Source organism: Cyprinodon variegatus, unplaced genomic scaffold (assembly GCF_000732505.1).
Source record: "Cyprinodon variegatus isolate N-32 unplaced genomic scaffold, C_variegatus-1.0 Scaffold336, whole genome shotgun sequence".
Lineage (NCBI taxonomy): Eukaryota > Metazoa > Chordata > Actinopteri > Cyprinodontiformes > Cyprinodontidae > Cyprinodon > Cyprinodon variegatus.
Window position 1 is genome coordinate 8,505 of NW_015150789.1, and position 19,993 is coordinate 28,497.

The 19,993-nt window shown below is 35.6% G+C and overlaps 2 protein-coding genes across 2 annotated transcripts in view; both read right to left on the minus strand.

The window, feature by feature from the left end:
* LOC107091408 (protein cornichon homolog 1) overlaps nt 1-2,055 on the minus strand; it is a 9,165-nt gene extending 7,110 nt beyond the window's left edge. The window contains exon 1 of the mRNA XM_015385318.1: nt 1,889-2,055. Coding sequence (XP_015240804.1) covers nt 1,889-1,969 — 81 coding nt within the window. The 5' untranslated portion in view covers nt 1,970-2,055. The remainder of the gene's footprint in view (nt 1-1,888) is intronic.
* Nucleotides 2,056-5,142: 3,087 nt separating this feature from the next.
* gmfb (glia maturation factor, beta) lies at nt 5,143-18,076 on the minus strand. Its single transcript, XM_015385344.1, has 7 exons — nt 17,980-18,076; nt 13,389-13,485; nt 10,365-10,414; nt 10,213-10,262; nt 10,029-10,111; nt 9,439-9,512; nt 5,143-7,947 (listed from the first exon to the last, which is right to left on the minus strand). The coding sequence occupies exons 1-7, from the start codon at nt 17,980-17,982 to the stop codon at nt 7,876-7,878; spliced, it is 429 nt and encodes a 142-aa protein (XP_015240830.1). The 5' UTR covers nt 17,983-18,076; the 3' UTR covers nt 5,143-7,875.
* Between the last annotated feature and the right edge of the window lie 1,917 nt (nt 18,077-19,993).

A 19,993-nucleotide genomic window follows, 5' to 3' on the forward strand; every position in this document is an offset into this window, starting at 1 on the left:
AAGGTTAAGAGGCTGAGCTCGTAGATGATGATAAATAACATAGTTATGTATAATATATTACATTTCTGACTGTAGATCCCTGTAATTATTACACACTAGCTTTAAGCAACAATCACTGGCAGCGCATTTATATGGGCAGAAACGTTTGCATCTGAAACTAGAGATGTAAACAAATCATCAACTCATGACTGCAGATTAATGCTTCAAGGATTCAAATTTGCTCAACTCAATAGACTCCTTAGGTTATAACCCAAGTACTGCCCATTCGGTCGTGCTGCGTAGTGGAGCCGCATCTAATCCCGATAAGATTAATCATCTTTAGATTAATGAATAAATCGATAACTTTTATCCCCATCAGAAACCAGATCTGAATTAATCTAAATTCATGTAATTTGAAACCAGATGCATTCATTTGGAAATGCAACTGAATTTAATGAATTAAAACTGATATAATTTGTCCTGAAAATGTATTTTGTTGCATTGAAAATTCAAAGCATCTATTTTTTTATTTATTTTCAGTTTTATAATTCAGCTTCAGTTAAAAAAAAAATCATTTTGTGGACGAGACAATTTGGTATTTGAGCCATAGATAATGGGTTGACGCTTTTCAGGCTGTAGTAGAAAAGTCTATATGAGCTTGGCAGATATAATTAACAATGCAAATAATTAAAGAGAAGAACTGTCATGTTTATTTTTAAAAAATGGACTTAATCAAACTGTAACAGCTGCCTGAAATAACACGGTGTCCCTGTTGTTCTGCTTTCACAATACTTCGGATAAAAAATGTGATAAATGTTTAATAAAATTGGAACTTTCAATCCGTAAATCTGTGTTTGATTATTCTGTGGACCCATTTGACTCAAGAAACTGCATTTTCCAACTGAAAAGTAAAACTTAACAGATTGAATTTTAAATACATTTTAAAAGCAAATTAATCCAATTTCAAACCATTAAAACCAGTTTACATTTGCTGAAATATATCTTCAAACTAATTCATTTTATTTCAAATGACTAACTAGATTTAGTCAGGCCAACTCAAATTCAATTTATGATTTATGAAGTTTCAGCCTGTGGGTTTGGTGAGAAACAAAGACTCAGTGTGTGGAAAAGGACCTCATGTTTGTTTCTCTTTCAACAGGAACCTTGTTGAAATACATGGAACCATAAAATACCAGAAGATTTTCTACAGGATATTGATCCAAAGAAAAGTTAGTCAGCCTCCTTTAATGACCATCTTAGCCTCCTCACAGCTCTCTACCTGAACAGATTGATAACAGGAAGGGTCAAAGATCCTCTCACTCTAAGCTTCAAGCTTCACCAACTTCAGATAACCTACCACTAACTGTGCCATCAATAATTTCATTACACAAATTTATTTATTAGTGACTCCTACTTGACAGCCATTACAAATGAATAACAACATGGTTTACAAATTGTGTTTCTGCATTAGAAATATGTAGAAAACATTAGCTTAGCATGCTAACGAACTTGATAGCAGTTAGCAAATGGAGCTTGACAGGTTCACAGAACCTCTGAGGTAATAACACGTTTAAAACGAACAATAACAGCGAGAAAAACACTTTAAATCAAATAGGTGTTTTAAAATAAGGTATTTATCGGTAATGGTGGGCGAGTTTTCATTCCCAGTAGAACACGGGGTGGACCATTCATTCAGCGGCAGACATTTTTCTTTAGTAAGTGTGGAATTAAGGTGCTTTGGTTTAGTTAGCGCTAACACCCTGCGACGTCTCGGTGGGAGCGACTCCCGACCAGGAACCGTTACTGAAGTGTCCACCAGGCAGGCCTTATTTTCAACCCCCACGTTTACTTAGTTTGTTCAATTCCTCTACGAAAGCCGGGACTATAGTGGTTGTAAATGTGTACTTACATGCCAAATAGCGAAAAAGATAAGCGCCGCCGTGAGCAGCAAAGCGAGCATGTAACAAAAGGCCGCGAATGTGAACGCCATTTTTCTCCGGTTCTCCTGCTCGGTTCCTCCAGGCTCCGTCGGCGGATGATGCAGGCGGCTTCGCTGCTAGCCTTTCTTCTTCTTGTCTTGTCCTCTTGTTGCGTTTAATGGCGGTTTTGGGGCGCATTACCGCCACCAATTGGTGAGGAATGGGATCAGAATGAGCCTTTTTATAAAGATACATTTATTTATTTATTTATTTATTTATTTATTTATTTATATATCTATATCATAATATTACTTTACAAATACTAAATCCTCCTAATTATTCCTGTTATTATTAAATATTTAAACAAATATTAATTTCTTCTTCACTAACTAGCTGGTATACTTAATACATACACTAGTGCCATCGTGTGGTTAGTTAATGTCCTACAATCTACAAAAATCCTTTATATACTATTGGAGTTTAATAGCTTTAATTTAATAGCTTCTTAAATTATTAAAACTAAATTTGCTCCACCCATTACAAATATTACATTACTTACGGGGCTATATTGAAAAATTATACTTGAAAAAACCCAATGCATATTATCAGGATACCATTATGGCATGGTGGTCCTAAACAGGAGCCAATAAAGGCCAAAGCCTCTGTAGAGCTGGTCCTGGTCCCTTTATGGCCCTTTTTCTGAAAACACATAATGCAAAACTTCAAATATAAGTTAGTCATTTTGTTTTTAATATCTGTATTTTCTCTTGATTTGGAAATATAGTTATAAAAATCTGCTAATGATATAAAATAATTTATTTTTAAACAAAAAAATGAATTTAGCTTTAAGTGCATAATATCTAATATATCTATTTATCTTATTTTAAAGGGCAAAGATACTAATTTATGTGGAAGCTTGTATTGTTTATTTACTCAAATTAAGGGCAAATACATGTATTTCATTTTCTCCAGTTATTATTAAATCAGTTTCCTACGATGATATGGGCTGACACAAGAGTCAATCACTGTTTTAATCCTTGAACAAATGTAATATTTTATCTGGAACATTTTCTTTGAGGATCACCTAATAATCCCAATGATGTGCTCTTACGTATTATTCCATGTGTGTGATTTATTCTTTTGTCCTGTGCCCTAAAAAAAAGGCCTCACTCATGACCCACTTGTAAATTTGATCTAAAACCAGCACGGGATCTAGGTCATTAGTACAAAATAATATTGTTACATAAATACAAATCTATGCAATCATAAATTAATTTGAAATATTAGATTAACTGTAAATAAAGTTGGCTAAAGTCAGTACAGATAAAGCAATGTTTTGCAAGTGTTAATTTATTTTCTGCCTCAAATTAATGGATCTTATCCAGATCGATTAAAACGAACCCAGGACAAAAGTTTCCAGCAGATACTTTTTAAACTTTTTTAATTTTTTTATGTGGTTTAATGCTAGAGGAAAAAACAATTAATTATGATAAAAACAAACAAACTCTAGAAAGCAGAGTAGACATCACTGTCAGTTTATTTGGGGACAGGACAGACACAGGTATACAAATATGTCAAGTTTCAATGATGTCATGAGACAGCTGGTTATCATAGATGTTTCAGCCTGAATAAAAAGGAAGAAAATAGGCATTTATTTGATCAAAGAGGACACTTATTGAGCTAAACTAAACATTCGCATATCATAGTAAAAGATTCAGAAGTCCCGATTTCCAACAATTTAAACACACAGGAGGAGAAGCTCAGGAATCCACAGGATAAAACCAGATGAAAGGCTCAAAAGAAAAATTGAGGTTGACTTTGATACACAGAAGACAGTTTACTACATTTCATTTCTGTAAAGAAACAGATCAGGACTACAATGCTTCTACTGAACTCTGAATCTAACGACTAATTGGAAGAAAGGAAGCATGAAGGAAAGAACTAAGCATTTCGCCTGCCTGAAATGTGATGCTAAAAACAAAGAAACATGAAGTTACCTCAGTAATACTTCTACCTACTGCTGGCTCTGGATGTTGCTCGTTTTAAAGAGCTACTGTGGGAGATTATTTTTCCCAAACAGTTTAGTGGAAATGATTCACATTCAGTGCACTATTTTACAGTAGCTGTTCACTTTACTGATATCTTGAGATAGATTTTTTTTATGTAACATCAAAACAGATCATTATACATTTCAGAGTTTGCCAACAATGCCATGCCTGGATGATGTTCCATACACTGAAGACATTTAGTTAAGGAAATGAAATATTAGTGGGTAAAACGATGTTGTAAAACGGTAAACTTTGCTCTTGATTTTCTCTAACATGTAGGCAGTGTAACTCTAAGCTTTAATTTCTATCAGTAGACATAGAATAAGATAGAATAAGGCTTCTCACTGGCCATGTCTGTCTCTGTTACTTAAGCAGGAGAAAAGATGACTGAAATCATAAAATGCCACATTTGTCTTTTGTATTCCTGCCATGGACACTTATCTGTTCACTTTGAATCGTTCAAAACACAGAAGATAAAAAGAAATGAAAAGTTTAACAGTGTGACATATTATCTTTCAAGAAAATAATGAAAAACGTCTCATTAGACGACACTGATGAGACGTGGAGCTCAAACGTCTTTCTCCCTCTCTAAGGATCTGACCGACATATTCAGCTGTAAAACGCCTTTTTTTTTAATTATCAGAGATCCTCCTGAACTATCCATTTTTAGGGCTTTCCTCATCATCATGTAAAATTACGTTTTGGCAGGATTCAGACTATATTGCTTATTATCTAAAAAAAGGAAGAAAAAAAACAAAACAATCATGTGTAGCTTTTATTAAGTGCTTGATATTTTAAGCTGCTTACATCTGGATTTACATTTTGATTGTGCTTTTTAGGGAATGGAGATTAGCCAGAAGGTGTTTGGACAAAAGGATGGTGCTGACTGGGAGTTTATTAAAAAATAAACAATTATTTAATCACTTCTATCTAAAATTGATCAGTTCAAAGGAAACTAAGATTTTTTTTTTCATTTTGGAAAATAAAGGTTTTTAGAAACCTCACTTTCCATTTTCCTGGAAATATTGAGCTCAGATTTTCATTATGTTAAGAGTTTTAGACGGTAAACAAACAAAGGGTCTCAAATAAATTACAGAACAGAGTCTAAAGTTTAAGGACACCTCTTCATATTCAGAGATTTTTAGAACAATCTTTATTTTACCCACAAAACTAATAAACTGGACTTGGACATTTTGCTGTTTCAACTAAATTATCTTTTGCAAAACATCCAGTGAAGCCATGCTGCAGTTTTAACGTAATAATCGTGATGACTGATGGTCCTTTGGTTCCTAAGCCACGACTATTCTTGATTTTCTCAAGCGGAAATATTTCCAAAACAACCCACCAAAAAGGATGTTTTTTTTTTTGCACATTTGCAATGTGCAGCAACAGGTGGAGGAAGGGCACCATTGCTTTAACCTAAACCAGATTAAACCTGACTCGCTACGCCACTTCTCTGGAATCACAATGAATATTTGTTAGTTTCAAATCGTGGGAAGGGCGACAGAATAGTAAGATGGTGATACAGACGGGCGGCTTATCATTGTACTTTGCATCAGATCCATGATGTACAGAAAAACTAATATCCTGCTCTGAAACAGAATATAAATGAACTGAAACTCATTTTATAGTCAGGGACTAGACACAGGGCTTGAAAACTGGAACTTTAAATGATCAGCTGCTAAACGTCAGAATAAAGAAGCTATACTGGATTTTCACTGAAAGTTTAAACATCCAAAAACATAAAGCACAACCAGCCTTCTGTGGAGTTGCAACATTATTCTGCAGACTGAAGCAGCAACAAGGCAAATAAAGTGGCTTTACATGAGCATCAATCAACATTCAGTAAACAGCAGGAATTCTAATGGACGATAATATATCCTGTAAAGGTAATCCAGTAGATTAAAGATGGGCACATGTTACCATCCACGTCAAAATAAAAAAGTTTGCATCTGGAATGTTTTTGGAAACATCGTACCCTGAATATGAACCGAGTGACCAACATGCAGATCAAAGATTATATCCATGCTTGGCCTTTTCTCTCCATTTAACCGGAATAAAACATCCAAAGTCAAACCAACAGGCTGCAGTCTTCCAAAAGAGCTTTAAGCTTTTCTGCAAGATGCAACATTAAAACTGCAATCTGTCATTTCTAGGTATTTTATGTGAAAGGCCAAGGAGGGATCACAAACATTTACAGACCTAAGAGTCATCTTTGCTTATTTTAAATTTCTATTTTTAAAAAATATGATAACGTGTAGTACTGGAATCAAGATAGAGCGCAAAAAAACCTACATAACCAATCCTTTGTTTTTTTTACCTTTACATTTGTAAACAATATTCAATTCCCTAACATTTTAAAAGCCGCTTTGAAGGACCAAAATAAAGTGAATTAAGAAAAAAATACATGATTTTAAAAATTCTTTGAAAAATAGAAATCTGAAAAGTGTGGCATGCATGTGAATCAGTGGTGTTTTCTCATTGAATGCTAGTGAGGCAAAAGTCCCCAGTAAATGATTGGTAAAATATGCATTGTCAGACTTCATAACTGTGCTGATTAAACTGCATTAAATATGCATTAAAATATGGCGGATTTCATGAGCATGCCACCATTGATCAGCTGTTGAGGCCGCGCTGAATCAGCAGGGACCTTGTTGAGGTTTGAGCCTCCGTCTACTGAGGTAACAGCGAGAACGTAGAGCCCTGATTGGATAACAAGCCAAAATACGTCATTTCCAGTGAGGCTAAACCTCTTAGGGGGTCTATAGAGAAGCTAGCTGCTCGATGCTGATTGGCTAACATATTCAAGGACATATGACTGACAGCGGTCAGACAGCGAGGAGGTTTTCCACATGATTCAAGAGGGAAAAGTTATCAGTCAGATCAGTCATCTGGTTCTGAACTCCTGCCGTTGTTTTTGGGAGTTTATTATTTCAGAGCGCTTCACAACAGCTAATTTCACGCATTGTAGTGATGTGTATTATGTGTTTCAATTTTTTAATGCAGTAGGTGATGTTTGGATTTAATTAACACCATAGAGCCTCCAGTTTCAGAGAGCAGCAGCTGCCACTGATGTGTGTTTATTGCCCCTTTAAACCTACAGAAAAATCCTCAAATCTCAGATTAGAAGTAAATATCGGTGAAAATGTCAGCGGTTTGTTTCAGAAGATTATTTAACAAACAGGACAGTCGAGACCGAGTCTGAGCTTAATGGGACAAAAGGTTAAAAAGTTAAGTTGGTGCAAAGGCTGCTCCTCGGGAGACTGACAGATCTCAGTAGTGTTTTCAGAGTTATAGCAACGACCATTTAAACTAATCTGGTAGGATGGAAAAAGGAAACGTAGCTCTAAGTAAAACTTATATCTAACTTACAAGCAGAAATAATATAAAAAATAAAAACAGACTAGATTTACAAAAAAAAAAAAAACATGGGAAAAAGGTTTAAAAAAAAAACTGATAAACTAAGGAAGGTCTCAGTTACAAAGTCGTAAACTTCTTAAGGAAACAGAAAGTTGTTAGGAAGATTCTCCTGGATGAGCATGAGTCGGTAAGGCGGACACGCACGTTTACTTTCTGTTCACTTTAAGATCTATGGGAGTGTTAATTCAGTACAGACACATCACACTGGCACATGGAGAGATGGAGGCAAAGGCAGGCCTGCGTCAAATAGCATTTGCAGACTGAGGCGACCAAACGGGTTTAGATAATATAACTGCTATAACTGTCTCAATCTTCTGATACATGTCGATCTGTAATAAAAAAACATCTTAAACCCCATCAATATGGCCGCTGATGACAGATTACATGCAAAGACTATTTAAATCAGGTCCACCCAGAGAGGAAGGTAACATCTGTGTTCTTCTGGAAAGATGATGCAGGTTGTGCATTCAGGATCTTCCTCGCATCCCAAACCTACGGATGAGACGGCTTTAGCGAAAGAATCCAAGTTTCTCTTTGAGCCACTCCTCTGAAAGGTCGTCTGTGTTCCTGATCTCAAAAACCTGTCAAAAAGAAAAACAGCTTTTATAATGTCCCAGTGAGATGTCTATTATTTCATTTTATAAAACGTATTCAAATCGTATGGCCGTCTTCCCCTTTCAAGCCCTTGATGACCTAAAATGGCTCTCATATAAGACTGCCTTTTTGTTAGCCATAGTTTCACCTGAGAGGGTTGCTAAGCTACATGAGCCTTGCTGTCAGTCCTTTATGACTCTGATTGGTTCCAGTTCTGGTGTTACCTTTTGACCAAACACTGCATTTCTGACCAAAATGTTCCCTCATTTTCACTGTAACCAGTCGCTGAGGTTGGCCCCGTTTCAACCACAGTTTGGTATGACTTAGGCCCCGTCCACACGAAGTCAAAACGAACACGAAACGCTAATATTTTCCAGAACGTTTGTCGTAAAGACGGAGACGTAAAATAAATGTGATCGTCCACACGAATGCATGAAAACGCTGCAAAATGTATGCCAGGCCTGTAAGTGGCGCTGTGGTGCCAAAGCAAAAATAAGCCACGAAATGTTGGGCATGCGCACTAATATTTATACATGGTTGCCCTGCGGGTCCATTTTCGTGGTTCAGTCAAATTCAGGTGCTGAACTATGTGGTCGATATTGCTCTGTTCTTCCTGGAGATATTCCAGAAGAAGAAGATTCTGTTGTAAGCCCGACAGCAGGGTGAGTAGCATGAGCAGCAACCATTCAACACAGTACGGCGCCATTGTTGTTGTGATACTGTGTCGCGCATGCGTGTTTAGAGGCGACGCTATGACGCATGCGTGTAAGAAAAAAAATGCGGTTAGAGCTTAAAGATGGAAACGCGAAAACGGCGTTTCAAAATCTTCCCACTCTGAAGGCTTAATAAAAAAAAGATTGTTTACAGACTCCCGAAACGCCGGCTTCGTATGGATGAGAGGCTGGTTTGGTGAAAAATTTGTGCGTTTAGGCCAGGGTTTGACTTCGTGTGGACGGGGCCTAAGGAGGGGTTCGAGTTGTTGATCACTCATCAACTTACCTCCTCATGAATATCAGTCCTAATCCTCTATCAAAACCAGTCCAGAATAAAACAGAACCCATCTGTTTTTATGAATTATAATGACAATTAAGGTCTTTAATTTAAAAAAATTATTTAATGACTTTTTATGATTTTATGACCCGCGGAAACCCTGACCGAGAAAAGGATCAAAGATCGAATCTTCTGTGGAATGAAGTATAACCCCTGCAAGATGGATTCTCTACCTTGGAAAATGTTTGACCAAAATTAGGTGATTATATTTCAGGGCATAAACATCTAAATGGTTAAAAACATCTGAACAGAACATATTTGATTCATTTCTCAGGGGTATCAGAGGATATTTTCATTTTGTTCAGATTGTAACTACTAATACTAAAAAATCCTGCTTGTAACAAGGAGAGTTATTATTATTATTATATTATAAGCAGACACCAAAGCATACAGAGAGCTATGCTGCACACAGAAAAACATTCACCAACCTTGGTCATTTCAGCCGTTTGCACCAGTTTGTTTTTGCTTCCTGCGTACATCATCTGCTGCTCTGGTCTACAACCTGCCAACCACAAAAAAATGGTGTTACAGAAATAAGTAAAAATAAGTAAAAATATCTTAAATTAAGCGTATTTATCCTTATTTTGAGCAGGTAAATGAGATAGTTTGTCAATGGAATTAGTATTTTTACTCTTAAAATAAGATAATTAAATAATATGCACTTGAAATAAGACAATTCAATTGTTTTTTCTTGTTTTAAGTGTAAATTGTCTTGAAAAAACGACTTATCTAGATTTTGATTTTTTCCAGGGTAGATTTCAGATGCAGCATTTATAACCTGGAACGCATCATCAAATGTGGCACGGTGTCTGAATGCACCGGAATGTTTGCATCCAATAAAGAGCCTCATCATCCCAGTGCCCTGCAACTCTCAGACGGTCGGATTTAATTTAATTAAACTGTGAGCATGCAATCAGTTTCTACAGAAACATGCTAACAGCCTTGATTTGTTTTGCAGGAGCAGATCCAAGTTTAAAGCTGCAGGACGTCGCCCCCTATGGAGCAGAAATAGACTTACCCACTGGACTGGAGAAGATGAAGCAGAGCGGAAAGGATGTCCGTCCATCATCATGAAAATACTTATAACTGTAGACGACAAATGTTTCGCCCTGCTAAGGATGCTACACGTGTTTTTACTCAATAATGTGTAATTCCATTTTACAGAAAGCAATATCAGCATTCAGATTCAATTCAAAGGATATCTGGGTTGTCTCTCAGGCAGGAGATCCTTTAGCTCATCAGGAGATATGTCCTAAAGGAAACATTTTGTTCAGAAGGCTTAATATTTCATCATCATTTAAAAAGAAAGCAAAAAAAAAATGTATTTCAAAGCATATTAAAACAAATAACTTACCTCGTGCTCTTCATCAAGAATAACCAGCTGCTTGTCTTTATCAATCTTCACTGAAGGACAAAAACAACAAAGTCAACAATTGAATCTGAAGGGATAAAAGATGAAAGTTTTAGAGGGATGGAAACCAATATTTTAAAGAAATATTAATTTCTGTCCATTTTCAGAAATGACATAATTAAGCCAATAAAGTAGAGGAGAGAGTTTTGTTTTGTTTTGATCCATGCAACTCTACACCCGCTGCATTTAGACATGCTAACATGCTAAATTATACATGGCTTTATAAAGACAAAGACACTTAAGGTAATCTTGAATAAATGAAGTATGAAAATGTTTGAGAGGAAACAAATTAGACTAAAGAAAATGGAACAAAATCAAAGTAGCAATCCGGCCTTTAAATCAGGTGAAACTTCTGGTATGAGAGGAATGTTGTTCTTCTCGTCCCGTTCATAAAAGCTTCCAGTGTTGAAAAGATCTATGATTACTTAAATACATTTTCAATTTTAATACACAAAAAAAAACATTTTCACATCAACGAAAACATGAAACCCTTTAGAAATAAGCACATAATTCATAGGGTGGGAATTTGTGTTTTAGCCTCTTTCAGAATCAGATTATTTGGCAAAAATGTGTAAACATGCTGGGAAACTGACTTTGGATTGTCCAATACAGTGAACCCTCGTTTATCGCGGGGTTACGTTCCAAAAAGAACCCGCGAAATCCGTGAAGTAGAAACCTTTAGTTTTTTACAGTTATTATACAATGAAATACTCCATAAAACATTAAAATTAAACGAAAACTTTTTACAGGTCCAAGCATTTGTTTACAAATAAAAGTACTGTACAAACAATTGTTTTTTTTTTTTTTTTTACAAATAACTACTGTACTGTACTGTAAAATAATATAGTTATTAAAAAATAAAAAATTTTAATCATCAATACGACTGAAGAGTTAATATTGTGGGGATCAGCACCGCCCCACCGTGACGGATTGGAACGGGAGAAAATGAAAAATGATTATGAAATAAAAAATAGAAAGTACAGTAGGACAAATAGTGACTGACGTGTCCAGTACAGTATTTCACTGCTGCATCCTGACTCTGCTCTGTGACGCTTTTTCCTTCTAAAGCCTGCGGTGCAGGTGTGTGTTTTGGAGAGAAGAACATAGTTATCGGTAGTTGCTGTCACTCTTTTTTCTTCTGGGCCAAAAGATCCTTATAAACCAACATGCCGTAATTGACACACATTAGGGAGATGGCGCCAAGAGAGTGTTTAGCCAATCAGAATGCAGAACACAATAAATGATGCAAATCCGTGAAGCAGCAAGACCGTGAAAGGTGAACCGCGTTATAGCGAGGGTTCACTGTACTCACATTGTCATTATTTGTATAATAAAACCACAATAAATAAAAAAAAAACACATAAAGCTCCAACTTCCCCACTGTTTGCAGCAGTGTTAATTTTGTTGACGAAGACTATGACGAAAAATACTCGTCAACGAACCTTTTTCACGGACTTAAACTAAATAAAAACTAAATAAAAAGTGAGATATGACGAATAAAAACGAGACTAAACTATTAGGGAGGGACGAATGGTGATCCTATCAGAATTACTTTTTTTGTGGGACAAGTTGGGAAGAAATCCAATCAAAAGTTAGTTGCCAACCGCCATAGAAAGAAATCCAGGTGGCGGTAATGCGCCATAAAGCTGTGCGAAGAAGGAGAAGAAGAAGAGAGCGCGTATGATTGAAGCATAGAAGCAGCATTTTCGTAGCAGTAATAGCCTTTCAAAAATGAAATGAATAATAGACATGTTCCAACAGCTAGGGCGAAAAAGAAGAGTTGATATCTGGGCACACTTCACATATGACACTAAGGACAACAAGGCAGCCTGCAAACCGTGTGGAGCCAAAATATCCGGAAAAAACACCAACTTGAAACGCAGACGACTCATCCAGAGATACATGCGAAGGTAAGCATACACGCTAAGCATACAAGGTTATTTTTTATTTGATTAACCGCTGTGTTTGCGCTAAACCTGGAATAAAATAGACATTTTTTTGAGTGGTTTATCCATTTCAATAATAACATCTTGAAAATGTTATATGCATTGCATATCATTCAGGGAGAATGCACTTTTTCAGGGAGCAAAGCCACAGTTAATCTTTTTGAAATTCAAAATAAAATACATGTTTTGTATCTGTAGCTGTTCATTCTGTGTCTAAATCTTGATAGATACTTTATTGATCCCCAAGGGGAAATTCAAGTCTAATTCAAATCTAGAATGAGACTAAACTAAGACTAAAAGACTTAAGACTAGACTAAGACTAAAACTCTTTTGACATTTAGTCGACAAAAACTACACTAAGACTAAAAGATTTCAGATGACTAAAATATGACTAAAACTAAATGGTGTGTTATTCAAAAGACTAAGACTAAGACTAAATCAGAATTTGCTGTCAAAATTAACACTGGTTTGCAGGGTATTGTTAAAGGTCCCTTAGGAGCCTTTAGGTTTTTTTCCTATACAGAGAACAACAGGCAGCTAGACCTCATAACCGTTGGCTTAATGTTGGGCGTCAGTAATCTGGTTCCCTTATTTCCTTGCTGGTATCTTTTACTTTGGTTTTATCTTACATCTACATGCAACAAACCAGCAAAGTGAGGTGGAAACATTCACTGGAAATGAGGTTAAATAGATGCTTGCCTTAACGGCACCTTCCCTTCTAAATTCTGTTAAAACATCAGGTATAGTTTGGTATCTTAAGCACATTTCTTTCAATTTGGCTTCATCTTTATCAATTAATTAAGGTGTCAAATCCGTTGCAGGTTTTTTTTTTTTATTATTTGCATTTTTATCAGGCACTAATTTGTGAAACCATATGATTAAAAGAGGATACACTTCATTTTGCTCTTAAACCATGTTGGATCTTTAGAAGGCTGAATTTGGAGAGGATCCAAGCTTCCTCCAGGATGAACACAAGACCAAACCTAAATAACGAAGGAGCAGAAAAAGGCGGACCACTCACTGATGATGGCGGCATTATTGGTTTCCTTCCGGAAGCGGAACTCCTTCAGCTTCTTCACCAGATTTTCATCCACATCACACACAACCAGTGATTCACTCTGATTGGGGAAAATAAAAAAAAATTAACAAATGCAAAGATTACGAAAATGACTGAAATAAGTCAGGCATGTATCTTAAATATCTAAAAATAAAATGGGACAATAAACTAAACTACATTTGCCATCTTTTATTCTAATTTAGTATATCATTAGTGTAAATCTTAAAAATATTTGCGAGTATGATATAATATTTTTTGCTTTTGCTCATAAAACAGAAAATGTGAACAAAAATAAAATTACAGATTTACCTTCATGGAACGTTTAAAGCATCAAATCAGTTGTAGCTTTAATGCAGCTTTTTCTCTTTAATTTGTTAATCTTATGTAAAGGTGCAGCAGTGCAGGAGTCTACAAGTAATTTGCATTAAAATAAAAAATAATGATATGATGGGCAAGAACAGGAACTGAACAGGAGCAGCAACACTGATAATGACACTACTGCCTTGATGCGTTTATTGTGAAAACTCATTAAATTCTATTGATCTACTGTGTATCATCATCTGTTTTAAATCATTAAACACAGACAAGGCTTGGTGTTTATTTTGAGGGAAGATTTAAGCCGATCAAATCTTGTCCCCTTTATATAAACAGTTGTTTCAAATGTAAAACAGGAAGTGCCTCCTCACTTCCACCTATTGTCCCTCTGATGTCGGCCTTCGGGGCAAACAGGCAAATATTCTCCAAAGCTTAACAACAACAACCCTGCAGACTCATCAGAGTTCACCGTTATCACATCTTCCTCCCGATTCACCTGTTTGCTTGTTTTCCTTTATGAGGTGTTTTTTTTTTTAGCCTTAATTAGAAAATCTCTGATATGGTATGAGGTGGCGGCAAAGCTAAACACATATTCCTTGACTAAAAACAATGCATTTTTTTTGTTTGTTTTTTATTCCTGGTTTTAATACCACAGAAATTTTAAATCTGTCCATTTTTACAGATCATAAAGTCTAATAACAAAATGTAGGAATTTCTTTTATGTAAACTCCCCTAGCAATTGCTGAATCTGCCAGATGAAAGTCATCGACAAAAAATGTTTTCACTCATAAAAAATAAATTATTTTGGAAGCTTTTCTGGTGATGAAAAAAAACAAAAAAACACATGACTTACAAACTAATGGAGGACCTACAGTTGGAAAGCAATACACAGCATGTCTGTTAAGCAGCTAACTGCAGCCTCTTCATGAGCAGACAGTCTGACTAATTATTAGTACCGTAAAAAAAAGCATGTGCTAAATTGCCCACTTGGAAGCCAAAATATCTGCTGAGCAGCCGGCCAAGGTTCGAATCAGGCCTGTGGTTGCCACATGTCTCTCCCCCTCTCTCATTCCCCCTTTCCTGTCAGTGTAGGGACCAAAAAGGAGCCACTACTGCTGTAAAAAACTAAAAGAAAAACCAAAACACCTGTTAAATCGCCCTCTTGCAAGCCTAAAAAAAACGCCTGAACTATATGTACCTTTTTTTCACCTCCAACTTTCAAAAAGTCTTTGCAAACCACTGGCAATAACTATGGAAATGAAAGCACTATGACTGTTTTAGTTCGTTTTTTTGTGTTGGATTAACTGTTTCTATTCTGTTATAGCAACAGTTTAAATAAAATGCCTCTTGCCATTTTTTGCAAACTTGCCCCACCTTTTTACAATTTCCTTTTACAAACTGGTCCAACCTCTGCATACATAAAGTGTTTGCTGAAATTGTATTTCTGCCATTTCAGCAAATGTTCTGCAAAATATAAAAACTAAATAACAAAGGCTAGTTTAAATTGATAATAAGTTTCCCCTCCTTCTTGGCACAGAAGCTGGTGAACACTGAAGATACTGATGATGCATAACTTCATAAGCAGGAGGTTGTAGCAGCCTCGTTAACGGTACCAACTTCTTCTGGGGTTTTAAAAAGATAGGAGTTTCCAAAGTGCTAAAAAAGAATGAAAACAAGTCCTTTTAAAGGTTTAAAGTCCTCTTAGTAGAAAGCAATGGATTGTGTTGGGAGTGTCTGAAGTTTCCTCCCAGTAAAAAGAACATAAAGCACCACCCCTCCTGCACCTGTTGCTGCTAACCTGTCTATCGGGTTGCTCAGAGAAAACTCCTGTATGCTTTTCTCACTTGAAGTTATTCAGCCAAAGACATTTTTCTCTCCAAATACTTCAGTAAGTAAAACATTTGTAACGTCAGTATGTTCGTTAAGCTGCTAACTATTGGCTCTAATTAAACAGAAAATATCAGTTATGATTGTGTTAGTCTCTCAAAAGTAGAACAGCAAAAAATTTACATTTTGCTCACTGGGATCCTGGAAAAATACATTTTTTTGGGGAGGGGGGGGGTGTTGGGGTTCATTTTCATTTTTGCATATAGTAAATATATCTAACATACATACCAGTATGTCACATTATTTTTAATGAACTGCAGGATTTTTTCTTGTAAGAATATCACTAAGCTTTTTCAAAACTGGTATTTCCATTATTATACTGGAGAAAAAAAGAATATAATATTTTACTACTTATCAAAAGATGCATAGAAAAGCAGCAGCTGAGAGTTTTCCTTTGTTGGAATCAACAACAGTTTCTAATTTAACTTTCTGCAATCGTGCAATCTGACCGATCTGAATCCAGAGGGAAACACCAGCCTGAACAGGATATTATCGGTCTGTGTCACGTCCACAGGCACGGAATTACATAACCACTTCACAAAAACATAAAAACACCCAGACTCTCTGCACATCTTTGATTGCACCTTCCTGACAGAACAGATGGCTGCTGGGAGTCAGGATTTCACTGAGCCCTTGGAGAGATCCTCACAGATTAAGAGGAGATTGCTGCCTCTGAGGGTTTGGCTGTTTAAAGAAAAACCGACGGGTTTTAATAAAGGAACAGGAGAGCACCGCCTGCTACATTTATTCACATTCCTTTGGATTGTCCGATCGCTGTGGCCAGAGGGGCTGATAATCCCTGATTAGCCTGTTCTAATCCCACCATCAGTGCCTCTCATGTCAGATAGTGAATGATAATTATATTGACAGACAGAGCAGCACATGTTCAAACACGCAGACTGAAAGCTCATCGCCATAAACAAGGCAGCAGCCAGACGTGTTCAAACCCAGAACTACAACCTTCTGCGGGAAGGATACCGCACATTCATAACAGGAAATACAACGTACTGCATTTCAAAATAAAAGCATCTGGTACACATCTATTAAACAAGGTAACGCCATTAGTGGCAACAACAAGCCGGGATTAGGAGACTGAAAATAGATGAATACAATTTTTAGTAGATAGCCTAGAAATATGTGTGCCACATTCCACTACTTTATACGGAAGGGGATGAGGGCCATGGAAAAAATAAAAACGTTTTTAATATTATTTCGGTTTAATAAGGAAAATAAGTCAGAATTCAGACTTTAAACTCAGGATTCCTACTTTAATCTCTGAATTCCGACTTTAATCTCAGAATTCCAACTTTAATCTCAAAATTCTGTGGAAACTTATTCGTTTGTTTGTTTGATTTTAAATCGAATTAATTACACATACCATAAAATAATTGACAATTAACTGTTCTATTTGGTTCAGGGTTCCCAGACATTTCTCAGTTTTCTGTTAACGTCTGAAATTTGACTCATATTTTGTCGGTTTGGGTTAGGTTCGTATTGTTAGTTTACTGTTTTAGTTCTGCTTGTAATTTCAGAATTGTTGATTGTTTTTTCGTTTTGTTTCATTATGTCATGGGTGTGGGGTCCTCATTTTGACTTTTTTCGCTGTGTTTTGTTTGGTGTGTGCCGGCATGTTTTGGTCAGGCCGTCGTGATGTTTGTTGGTTTTTTTTTTTCATTAGTTGTTTTTTTTTAATTGCTTTCTGTTCGTGTGTTAATTATATTTATTCAGCAGGGGCCCTGGGTCTTTTTTTATGCTTGTGTTTTTTTTGCTCGCTGTCAGCTTTCATTTTTGTCAGTGAGGCTTCTTGCTTTTTTTTTCTTTTTTCTTGGGGTCCATTTTCATTTGGGTTCATTTTTTTTTGTTTTTCGTCGGGCTTCTTCGTTTTCTGTTAGTTTTTTGTGTTATTTCTCATTTATCCTATATGAGTCAAATTTCAGACTTTTTCAGAAAACTGAGAAATTTCTGGGAACCCTGAACCAAATAGAACAGTTAATTGTCAATTATTTTATGGTATGTGTAATTAATTCGATTTAAAATCAAACAAACAAACGAATATGTTTCTTAATTTAAGATAAAAACAATACACATGACGAAAACACAATTTTAGCCTCGTATTTGGTATAGGTCTTTTCTTTTATTTTTTAAACCCCACCGGAAGTGGCTCGTGCTTGCGGCGAACACGTCATCCACTCTACAGTAGGTGGAAATAATGCTAGGCTAGCAGGCTAACGCTTCACAATCATATCACTTCGCATGAAAACTCCCAAAAACTTCTTGTCTGTTCCCGCTGAGGGTCTAAGCCTGTGAGGCGTAAACAAAAGCAGCTCTTTGGACCGGAAACAGTCAAACTTACCATAATTGTAGAGTTAAAAATCTCCCTGAAGCCGCAGCTGCTGCTCTGAATGGCAGAAACGATCTAAGTGGATTTTTTTTTTCCTATCATCCTGTGACTGGTTGACCAATCCCTCACAGGCTCCCCCTACTTTAAACCAGATCCCAGCAAAATCTCTGCAAGACAATGAAAACACAATGAACAATGCAACACTTTATCTGTTTATATTTTAACACATTTTAAGGGCCTTTTTGTAACGTATTTAAGCTCTTGCTGATAGTTTTTTATTCCCATTTGTTATAGAATATTAACATAAACTTATTTTACACCTTTAAAAATGCCAAAAGCGTCTTGGTAACATAACCCTGTAACCTTCATTAAGACACAAATGTTTATCTGTTTACCATGTCTCCTATTTATTTATTTACTTATTTATTTTAATGTATCACTATCATGAACATTTTAATTGATTTAGTTCTCTGTCATTACATTCTGAGTGTTTTGGTAAATGCAGACTAGTAACTCGGTTAAATCTAGAAAAAGTGTCGGATTTTATTTGTTAAATATAATATCAATTATACCTTTTTTAAAGAAAAAATATATTTTTTTTAAACTTTAATACAATATATGTAAAATGCTTCTGACATTAAACATCAATAACTGAAATTTCGAAAAAAAACAAAAACAAAAAAAAAAACGATATTGACATGCAGGTATGCATAATCAGATTTATGAATTTGGTGTTTAATTCTTCATTTAGAAATAGCAACAGATTAATAAATACAATTTACAATTCCACTTAAATAATTGGATTTAAAATGGGCAATTAAAAAAAGAGCACATTTTTAATTTAAAATGTTCTGTTTCAGTGACTCTCTAGGTCCTCCGTAGTTATATGCCATATCTCATACCCATGAATGAATGGAATTAGATAATCATTCCCTTCATGTTATCTTTGATGCAAAAGTTAAAAACAATAGTACTGACTCCAACCTATATAAATTTAAGTGAAGCGTATTTATATGAAGTAAAGCTTCATATAAACCTTTAACAGACTCTGAAAAAAATGGATATTAATATGTCTTTGGATCTTGACTGGCAAATCATATGGACAAATGTCTTTTCGAATCATCAGCATATTCACTGTAAATGTATTCATTGGTGTTATTCAACTGGCGTACTACAAACTACACCAGATTAAATGTAGTGATAATCCATAGTGTGAAGTAATCTGACTCTGAGCAGGAAGTGGAATCCACTCATGGTGATGCCTCTGCTGTTCCTCAAAATCTTTAATGGCCTTTTTGGTTGCATATCTTTTCTATGTACAACTTAAATATATGAATAAAATAAGTAATAAATGTCACAAAAACACTTAGGGACATCATTAAAGAGCCATTTAGCTTTTTATTATAATACTAGACCTATTTTTTAAAAGGCAAAAATGTTTTAAGACGACTGATGACAAACGTTTCTATTGTTGCATTGGGATATTAGACAAAGGTAGCTTGGATAAATATAGACTGTAGTTTTAAATAAGAATTTAATTAATGATGGAAGTAAGACTATGAAAGTAATGTTACCCAATGTGAAAAACAATAAACTCTCCCCTTTAACTTATAACAAGTACTTTTAATAGTTGTCAATCTGTTATTCTATTTCTATTTTACATCTAATTTGGTATCCAGATTTTGACCAAGCAACTCAGAAAACCTTTGAAGAATGATGGCTGGACTTTCTCCTCAGTCGTCCAGGATTTGAAGGTTTGATGCAGCATCAGACAAAATTATCACCACAACCCTGTTTGACTGCAGGCAGGAAGAGTTTTTGTTGTTCTGTTAACGTTGTGTTAAATTTATATCAAATTCAACAGGACACACACCTGGCAAAAAGATTGTCATTGTTCTTTGAAGTCCACAGAGTGCTTTCCCATTATGTTTCAAGGACGTTTCCTCTAAATGTCTTTTCTATTTCTTATTCTATATCAGGTAGATGGACCTTTTTATACTTCATGATCAGTGATCCCAGACTTGAA

What these genes read in the sequence shown, in the direction of transcription:
- gmfb (XM_015385344.1), bottom strand. An exon ending in TTCTTGATGAAGAGCACGAG is followed by an intron (nt 10,263 to 10,364) that starts GTAAGTTATTTG and finishes TGTTTCCTTTAG; the next exon opens with GACATATCTCCTGATGAGCT. An exon ending in AAACGGCTGAAATGACCAAG is followed by an intron (nt 7,948 to 9,438) that starts GTTGGTGAATGT and finishes TCTTTTTGACAG; the next exon opens with GTTTTTGAGATCAGGAACAC.